General features: G+C 45.1%; 1 protein-coding gene across 6 annotated transcripts in view; it reads left to right on the top strand.

The window, feature by feature from the left end:
- ca14 (carbonic anhydrase XIV) overlaps positions 1–10000 on the top strand; it is an 18989-nt gene that overhangs the window by 6968 nt on the left and 2021 nt on the right. For 2 of the 6 annotated variants that reach the window (XM_072460252.1, XM_072460254.1), the window contains exons 5-11: positions 4580–4675; positions 4750–4816; positions 6643–6800; positions 7451–7577; positions 9237–9260; positions 9394–9478; positions 9551–9581. In XM_072460252.1, coding sequence (XP_072316353.1) covers positions 4580–4675; positions 4750–4816; positions 6643–6800; positions 7451–7577; positions 9237–9260; positions 9394–9478; positions 9551–9581 — 588 coding nt within the window. Of the gene's footprint in view, positions 1–4579; positions 4676–4749; positions 4817–6642; positions 6801–7450; positions 7578–9236; positions 9261–9393; positions 9479–9550; positions 9593–10000 lie in introns of all 6 variants that reach the window. The other 4 variants (XM_072460250.1, XM_072460248.1, XM_072460251.1 and 1 more) reach the window with 2 other exon arrangements.

Here is a 10000-nt window from a genome sequence, read left to right as displayed (position 1 = left end):
GCACTTCACATCACATGATCACATATTATGCACGAGGTTCTTACTTTCTGTCTTTGAGTCACTGAATAAGACTTGACATTGACACCTACATTGCCCTCACTCCAGTAAGTAATGTGGCAGGGAGGGCATCTGGCGTAAAAGGCTGACTAATCCCAAAGGCCACTGGTTCAAATATGATGTGGTACCTTTGCAGCAGATGAAATAGAAGAGCACGTGTTTTGCTAATAATGGCGGTGAGCACATTGGGTGGAAGGTTACGTTGTTCGCCGGTCACGGAGAGAGTGTGCGTGGTCACGTACGAGAGGGACATTTGAGCCGGTTAGTGAGGACTCGAGTGTAAAGTTCATAAAACATCAGGGACAAAGTGTGATACGTTTGGGGCAACTTGAATTTAGCAGCGTCAACATTGCAGACCTTTGTTCACTTTTGGACGTTCAATATCTGTGAAACAAATATCCAAGAACATGTCCCTGATCTGTTTTGTTAGCGAATGGTTCCACAAACACATTATATTAATCTTGCCAACAATCCCCCGTTAATTATCATTAAAGGCGCAATGGACGATTTTTCGGCGATTTGAGAACGCAGGCGGAAGTGCTCATGCCACTCCCCCGTGTGGACTGATACAACACACACGTGCGTTTGTTTATTAACTCGAACTGTCTTTCTCCGTCTTCATTTTGCCCCGTACACTGAGGGAACTATATTATGATAGACCAATGCGCTTAGACACGCGGAAACGTGCTGCTCGTGGGGACAAACCGCACGCGGCTGCAGGTGAGCGGTAGGTGCGTTTTATGATTGATACGTGGCAGGACTAATCGACAGTCCACACCACGAGGAAATGAGACTCAGATTTGGGCCCAAAAAATCCTCCATTCAACCTTTAATAAAGCCCAAACATAGACTTAATTCATAATGACTAAATTGTTTATTGAAATCATTCTTGCTCAGTAACTACTTAATTAAGGGTTTAGGGTTAGGAATTAGATTAAGAGTATTAATTAAGTATTTTCTAAGAATGAATCATTCATAATGATGAATTAAGTCTTTATTCATGGTGTATTTAGGCTAGTTACAGTGTAGTTATCATAAAGTATTACCTAGAATCACATTATGTCGACAGGACTTTCAACATTTGGTCAGTTTGCGTTTCTTTCTTTTCTATTTTTAGTTTTTAAAAACATTTTCTGGCCCAAATTCATCACAAGACAGGACAGTTGTAGCGGGAAATGGGGAGCAAAAGGGTAGAGACATTCAGTACTTGTGAAGCACTGCTCTCCTGCACTTGTAGGCTGCAAACACAGCATCCACAGGCTCTCTTCCTCATCTCTGGTGACTTTAACCACGCTTCTCCCTCTTCTGTTCTACCAACATTCACCCAGTATGTCACCTGCCCCACCAGAGACAATAGAACATTGGACTTGTTTTTTGCCAACACCAAGGAGGCTTATTCCTCTTCCCCCCTCCCTCCCCTGGGCAGCTCGGACCACAACCTTGTACATCTGAGGCCTGTGTATGAACCCATCGTGCGCAGGCAGCCTGTGGTGTCCCGTGAGGTGAGGATGTGGTCTGCTGAGAGCGAGGAGGCTCTGAGGGACTGCTTCAGCACCACTGTCTGGACTGAGCTTTATGACCCACATGGGGAGGACATCAACACCATCACAGAGTGCATCACGGACTACATCAACTTCTGTTTTGAGAACATTGTTCCCTCCCGGACGGTGCGGTGTTTTCCAAACAACAAGCCATGGATTACCCGTGAACTGAAGGCTCTGCTGAAGGAGAAGAAGAGAGCCTTCAGGTCAGGGAACAAGGAGGAGCTGAGGACTGTGCAGAAGGAGCTGAGGAGGAAGATCAGGCAGGCTGAGGCCGGCTACAAGAGGAGGATGGAGGAGCAGCTGCAGCAGAAGAACATTCAGGGAGTGTGGAGGAGCCTGAAAACCATCTCGGGCTTCAAAATCCCCCCTGCCCAGACAGAGGGGGGTCTACAGTGGGTGAATGATTTAAATGCTCACTTCTTGAGGTTTGATCGGTCACCCGCCCCTCCCCCTGCACAGCTGCATGCTCCCTCTTCCACAGCTGGACAATGCCCTGCATCTGTTCCTTTTCGCTAATCTGCCCCGGACCATCAGCTCCCCACTTCGCCTGGACTCACCCATCCCCCCAGCACACAGTCCCCCTGCCAACCACTGACTGTCACAGCAGCACAGGTGAGGAGTGAGCTGAAGAGGATTAAAGTGAGGAAGGCAGCAGGACCTGACGGCATCAGCCCCAGGCTCCTTAAGTCCTGCGCAGATGAACGGTGTGGAGTTATGGAGCATGTCTTCAACATGAGCCTGAAGCTGAGGGTGGTACCACAGGTCTGGAAGACCTCCTGTCTGGTACCTGTGCCCAAGACACCGTGCCCCAAAGACCTCAACAGCTTCAGGCCAGTGGCTCTCACGTCCCACCTGGTGAAGACACTGGAGCGGCTGGTCCTGGACCACCTCCGCTCCACCGTGAGCTCAGCCATGGACCCGCTGCAGTTTGCATATCGGCCTGGCATCGGAGTGGAGGACGCCGTCATCTCCCTGCTGCACCGCTCTCTCTCTCACCTGGAAAAGCCTGGCAGCTCTGTGAGGATTCTGTTCTTTGATCTTTCCAGCGCCTTCAACACCATCCAGCCGCTGCTCCTGAGGGACAAGCTGGAGACGGCTGGTGTGGAGTATGACCTGGCAGAGTGGATCCTGGACTACCTCACAGACCGACCCCAGTTTGTGAGAGCACGGGACTGTGTGTCTGACACTCGGACCTGCAGTGTGGGGGCGCCCCAGGGCACTGTCCTCGCGCCCTTTCTCTTCACCCTTTACACTGCAGACTTCAGACACGACACTGCAGAAGTTCTCTGATGACTCTGCCATCATCGGACTCATCACGGACGACGATGATGCGGAGTACAGAGGACTGGAGCAGGACTTTGTGGACTGGTGTCAGCGGAACCACCTCCTCATCAACGCGGGGAAGACCAAGGAGATGGTGGTGGATTTCCGCAGACGCCACCCCACTGCCCCCTCACCAGTGAACATCCAGGGACGGGACATTGAGAGAGTGGACTCATACAAGTACCTGGGTGTTCATCTGAACCACAAACTGGACTGGACTCATAACACGGACGCACTGTACAGGAAGAGCCAGAGTCGGCTCTACCTCCTGAGGAGACTCAGGTCTTTTGGAGTGACAGGGCCACTCCTGAAGACCTTCTACGACTCTGTGGTGGCATCAGCTCCTGTACGGTGTGGCCTGCTGGAGCAGCAGCATCACAGAGAGGGAGAGGAAGAGGCTGGACAGAGTCATCAAGAAGTCCAGCTCCGTCCTGGGCTGTGCTCTGGACTCAGTGCAGGAGGAGGGGGACAGAAGGGTCCTGGTTAGATTCACATCTATGCTGGACCATGAGTGTCACCCCCTGCAGGACACTCTGTCCGCTCTGGAGAGCAGCTTCAGTGAGAGACTGATCCACCCTCGCTGGGTGAAGGAAAGGTTTCGCTGGTCTTTCCTTCCTGCTGCTGTCAGACTTTATAACAAAAACTGTTAGTACTGAACACTCGCAATACTGACCTAACCTAATACTGATGTGCAATTCTGTCATATGTGCAATTGCTGTTGGAATTCATGTGCAATTCATGTGCAATTACTGTGAAATTCATGTGCAATCTATGTGCTGTCGTGACACATATTCATGTGCAATTACTGTCGTGATCACATGCAATGGTATTTATGTATTTATTTATTTGTCTATGGGAGTTTTTTATTTATTTATAGGAGATCTTCTAATGAAAGTGTTTTTCAGACTTCCTATAAGTGATCTGTTCTTCTGGATCTATCTCTGTATCTACCTGCGTTGCACAAATGAAATTTCCCCATGTGGGACAATAAAGGAATATCTTATCTTATCTTATCTTAGTAAATGACAAGGCTGTGAAGTGAATGCACAAAAGTGAGACGCGACATTAAACACCTTAAACCAACACACCACCAGCGAGCGCATCAGCCTTTGTTTCATGTTTTTGTTTCATCCAGTAAATATATAGATATTAGCCTAAGCCAGGTCTGAACAGCTGCTACGTGATTTAACAGGCTGCAGTTTTTAATTTCAAGTCTATATTTAGGCCCGAGCCCCGGCAGGGTGTAGGGCCCATTGGTCCTGCAACTCTGCCGAAGAAACTGCAACTGTTTGGTACTGTCGCCCCTGGCAAAAGTGAAAAAGCCCCCTCCGTGAGCTATAGCCCGTTCTAGCTCTTTGGGGAGTTTCATCTTCAGGAGTGGCACATTAAAATTAAACACATTTTATTCTAAGTATTATGGTCAAATTTGACTGATAATTGTGTTAATTTGCACTGGTTATGCACAGCATTGGCCATGTCCAGTGTGCTGCTGTTTGTTTAGTTTTTTGGAGCTCAAAATACACCACCGAGCCCCAATGAAAAAAGGCCTGGGGGCGCGTTAGCACAATCTCTATTCAATGCTGAGAGCAGAGTACAAAGCTCACGGGCCGCCGGATGCCGCTTGCGGCTTTAATTTGTATTTCTTCTTGTTCCAGGTTCATATTGTCCACTACAACTCTGAGCTGTTCCCAAACATCTCTGCAGCGATGAGGCAGAAGAATGGACTTGCTGTTTTAGGGATCCTCGTTGAGGTTACACAGAAGAAACCATGACGTTTATACATCGCTCTTTTTAACCAACATTTAACATTTCAGATTTATTTCAGGCAGGTGACGAGACCAACCCGGGATTTAACAATATCATCCGCTACTTGAGTCGAATCAGACATGCAGGTACAAACATGGAACTATTCTTATTCAACACATTACATTTCCGACCTCACCAGGGCTCCTATGTATATGTGTGTGTGTGTGTGTGTATATATATATATATATATATATATATATATATATATATATATATATATATATATATATATATATAGGAGTATTATAGGGCATTCCATAGGGCAGGAATGGGGCTACCATCAGTCACCTCCTGTACATGGATGACATGACATTAAGCTGTATGCTAAGGACATTGACTCCCTGATCTACACCACCAGGATCTACAGCTCAAATATCAGAATGTCACTGGGTGAGAGAGAAGTGTGGTCGGATGGTGACTAAGAGAGGGAAGGTGGTCCACACAGAGGGTCTCACTCCCAGATGGAACGATAGCAGACATTGAGGACAGTTACAAGTACCTGGGAATCCCACAGGCAAATGGCAACCTCGAAGAGGTAACAAGGAAAGCAGCTACGGCCAAATACCTACGAGTGAGGCAAGTCCTCATGCAGAGGAGATACAGAGCACAGATGTTAAGACACGAAAGCTCCTGACCATGTATGGAGGGTTCCATCCCAAATCCAGCACCCTGAGACTGTACACTAGCCGCAAAGAAGGAGGCTGGGGCCTAGTGACTATCCAGGACGAAACGTCCAAGATCCATAAGTACAGGAAAAGGCTCCTACAGATGACAGACACTGGGGAGCACGGAGGATGTTCTCCTCGTGTTACCGTGGGTTCTTTCTGGGTGCTCCGGCTTCCTCCCACCGTCCATGTGACATGTGTTAGGTAAAATTGGCAACTCTAAATTGGCCTTATGGACAGGTGTTGAATATTAGCATATTCTGCAATAACACTTAAAACATTGCATCTGTGTCCATATTAAATAGATTAAATAAATAAAAACAGAGGATGGGGACCATGAGGTGCTGGAGGGACCATCATGGGAGGACTAGCCCCTACATGGGATGTACCACCTGAACATAACTGAAGTGGCTGATATCACCACTACCACACCAGACAAGACCCCCTTTTTGTAGGCTGTGCAAAGCCCTGAGAACATCCCGCACATAACTGCAGGGTGCAAGATGCTGGCAGGGCTCCATGTATGCTGACAGTTGGTGCAATGAGCTCCATGTATGCTGACAGCATACATGGAGCTCATGGAGCGCCATAACCAGGTGGCTGTACAGAAACATCTGTGCAGAGTACAGGCTGGAGACCCCAAGGACAAGGTGGGAACCACGCCCAAAGGTGGTGGTGAAACATCCGTAAAAAGGAACATGAGAAACTAGAGAAATACCAAAGCCTCAGAGAGGAGCTGGAGAAGGAGCGTGAAGGCAAAACGTAATGATCGGAGCACATGGGGCAGTGACCCCCAAACTGGAGGAATGGCTTGAGCAGATCCCAGGAACATCTCGATCCAGAAAAGTGCAGTGCAGGAAAAGCAAAGATACTGAAGAACCCTCAAGCTCCCAGGGGCCTCTGGCAGAGGACCTGAGCTGGAAGGGGGATAAGTAGAGACCACCCGCGGAGTGTTTTACATATTTATAGCCGTAGAATCAGGCAACCCAAACCCATTAACTCATTTAGCTTTCAGTTTGCAGAATCGTCCTGAGAACCAATACAAACCCTGTAAACACAAATAACTTAGTAATAATACCAGTCTGTAATTATGTTTTTTAGCCACGTTGACAATAATCTTTACATATTCACATGCAAAATGTTCACTCATATGTGTTGTCCCCTTTACAAAAAAACACACAAAAAAAACGTTTTATTAGCATTATTGTTAAAAGGACATTTATCATCACCTTTTATTTTTCTGGCAGAGCAGAAAGTTCTCATCCCGGGGTTTGACGTGTCATCGTTGCTGCCGCAAGACCTGGAGCGTTACTATCGCTACAACGGCTCTCTGACCACGCCCCCCTGTTACCAGGACGTCCTCTGGACTGTGTTTCATGAGAAGGTGAAGATCTCCAAGGCCCAGGTGAGAGAAATATGAGATAAAAGAGATTAGATAGTGTTGTCATGAGACTTCAATATTGAGGATAAGTCTTGACACAGACGTCGATGACTCAGTGATGATCAAATTCAGATGATTCAGTGTCAACACTAATAGATTATTATCTGGGTATTGATGTTTTGACAACTTTATAAAATAAGGACAAAAAATCACTTGTGAATGTATGTAAAAGGTGTTTATGCAACAACATAACATATAAATATGGGCTCATGTCACTCATGTCAGTGTTGTTCTACTGTTACCTGCTTATTTTAACAAAGCTAAACTAATACTTTCTATAATCCAGGATCAATGTATAAAGCTGGATACAGTTACACAACAGTTTGGCCTTTTAATCCAACCTGCTAATAACCATTGTCCCACATAATGCAGCTCATTTTTTATAATTCAAGGTCGCCCTTGAAAAAGAGGTTTGTTCAAACAAACTTTTGAAATCATTTTTTTTTTTAATATTCTAAGTTGTTGTGATTTAGCTTGAAGAATAGTAACGTTTGAGGACATTAAAACTCCCTCAGTGACCTCCACCACATGAACCCTGATGATTTTGGGTTCTCATCTTGTATCATTCCAGCATTATTGGTGCAATGAGTTCCTTTTGTTGGCGTCTGTTTCAGCTGTTCAAACTGGAGACCATTCTTTATTCGAGCAAGTCTGAGGAAATGGACCGAATGCTTCTGCAGAACAACTTCAGATTCACGCAGCCGCTCAACCACAGAGTCATCTACAAGTCCTTCTCTGCAGGTGACGAAAAGCCTCAGGCCACATTTGAAGAACATTATGAGACACAAGAGTTCACACACATTCACTCACAACAAATTTGCCCTAAAAGCTCAATTTCAACAGACAAAGATGAGAAGTATTTGTAGAGCTATTATCTATTCCTGAATATCATGTATAGAATATGTTTTTAGATCTTTAAATAAAGTTACTTAGTCCTTTTTGGTATTTTCTGATCATTTTTAGGTTCAGATTTGTCACTTTGTTGTTTTTCCAAGTCCAAACGGTCATATATTTAAACATAAACTAGGACAAAACACTTTCTCTGTATTCAAATCTCACGGAGCAATATTTATCTCTGTCATATTCCAAAGAATTCCTGTTTAAAAGTGCTCAATAACCGCTGTTGTTTCATGTCGTCTGTACTGAAATGGAGCAAATGATCATGGTTTATGTAGTTTCCTCTGTTTTCAAAGCCGCTCCTGCACAAAACAATGCAATTAAACAAAGAAACTGATCATCTGATACTGCAAAACGTGATGATGGCCGACCATATTTGTGACGATACGATATCACAGTCGCGAAAAGTGGGAATACTGAGAGCTTTCCAAGAGAGAAATCCTCGAGCAGAGCGATGTTTGCGAGGCTGATGAGGGAAACGGATTGTGAACGGACAAACAGTGAGTCCATTGTTGTCATGAGAGCGAAAAGGGGAGCAGAATGCTACAGCGGAGAGCAGTGTTTTTTTTCTGAGGATGGACAAAGGGGAAAGAATCTGTTTAAAGTGCTCATTGTGGAGGGCGAGTGAACCGGAAGGCCCGTGATACCAGCCGGGATGTCAAAGCGGCTTGTGACGTCAGCTCCAAAAGGCCGATTCTGTCCAGATGAGCTGCTTAAACTGGTTCCATATAGCTCTTAAAATGTTTGAAAATACGGGCTGCACAAAATATAGCAGAAATATTGATATCGCAAGAAAATACTGCCGTGTCTGAAGCCCTGTCACTCAAGTTAGACCTTAATCTGAGCTTTGTTTCGACACAATCTGATCAAAAACAAGTGATTGTCGAGACCGTGAGCGCTCGTGTCGATGACGGGCTCCTGAAAATGTTGACGTTCAAATCCATTTTGTCTTTTGCGTCTTGAGATTTCAGACCATCTAAAAATGTTCTGTCCAATGTAAATGTCCTGTGCCTTGTGTTGGTCGTGGTTTAGTTTTAGTGAACCTTTGTAATAATAGCGTAAGTGCAATACTCTTATACCGTATTCTCCGGAGTATAAGTCGCACCAGAACAGAAAATGCATAATAGAGAAGAAAAAAACATATATAAGTTGCTCTGGAGTATGAAATGTGGTTGCAAGTGTGAAAATAACAAATAATATCACATATAAGTCGCTCCGGAGTATAAGTATAAAAGTATAAATATAAGTATAAGTCGCACCCCGGCCAAAACTATGAAAAAAGGTGCGACTTATAGTCCGGAAAATACGGTAATCTTATTTCTTTGTTCACAACCAGTTTCATTTGTTCTGACATTATTTTCCTGTATTTTTAAATTCAAACCATCAACTCAAACGTGTTAAATCAACATAAACTTATCAGAATAATTTAGCAAAACGTATAGAACTGACAAATGATAAAATATACACATTATTCAGCCTAAAATGTGCTGGTTTCTCTTCCAGATCGAGGGAAGGAGTTGTCTTCAGGTGAGGCCTACACAGTGGAACCTTCTGCCCCTCCCTCAGATCCATCATTCGTCTTCTTGTTTTAAACACTTTGGTTTGTTCTTGCTTGTTTCTTCCTGCCTCTCTTTGTACCTGCTGTATTCCTCCTCGGCAGGTGAAGTCACGGCCATCGTCGTCGGGGTGATCTGCGGCTGCGTGGGGCTCGCCGTCGTCGTTCGCTTCATCACAAAGACCATTCGGTGAGTTTGGTCGGGTGTGAGCGTGTTCCGCCCCTCTGCCCCCTCTGACTCTGTGCCCTGTGTCTCTGGCAGATTCTTTACACTTCTTCACCATGAAAGAGAGGTGGTGGACAGGTGTTTTAGCTTTCAGAACTGACCCAAACATACAAGAATCAACTAATGATCTGATAATACTGTATGATTTACTCCAAGTCTCCCTCGCATCCGTTTAATTTCCCTAATCAAAGTCCAGCAGGGATTTATTTGAAGTTTTTGAGTCAAATGACTAACACACATTGAACCCTTTTTGTTAACTCGAAAGCTGTGAGTGAAGGGGCCCGAATGCCTGTCGGCTCTAATCCTCTTAGTGCTGGGATTTCTATTTCCAAACTAGATCAGCGCTCGGGAAGTTTCCTCGTCTGACCGCTTACATTTTTAAATTTTGGCTTATTTTCTCACACTTTCTCCCATTCTTTCGAAAAATGTATTTGTATTGGTGCAGCCCATGATTTTTAAACTCTTTTTAAAGGTTGAGTTCACACT

This window comes from Eucyclogobius newberryi, unplaced genomic scaffold, assembly GCF_026437365.1.
Source record: "Eucyclogobius newberryi isolate DKJ021-1_F unplaced genomic scaffold, fEucNew1.0.hap1 SCAF_3, whole genome shotgun sequence".
Lineage (NCBI taxonomy): Eukaryota > Metazoa > Chordata > Actinopteri > Gobiiformes > Gobiidae > Eucyclogobius > Eucyclogobius newberryi.
This window is presented reverse-complemented; position numbering and strand designations above follow the sequence as displayed.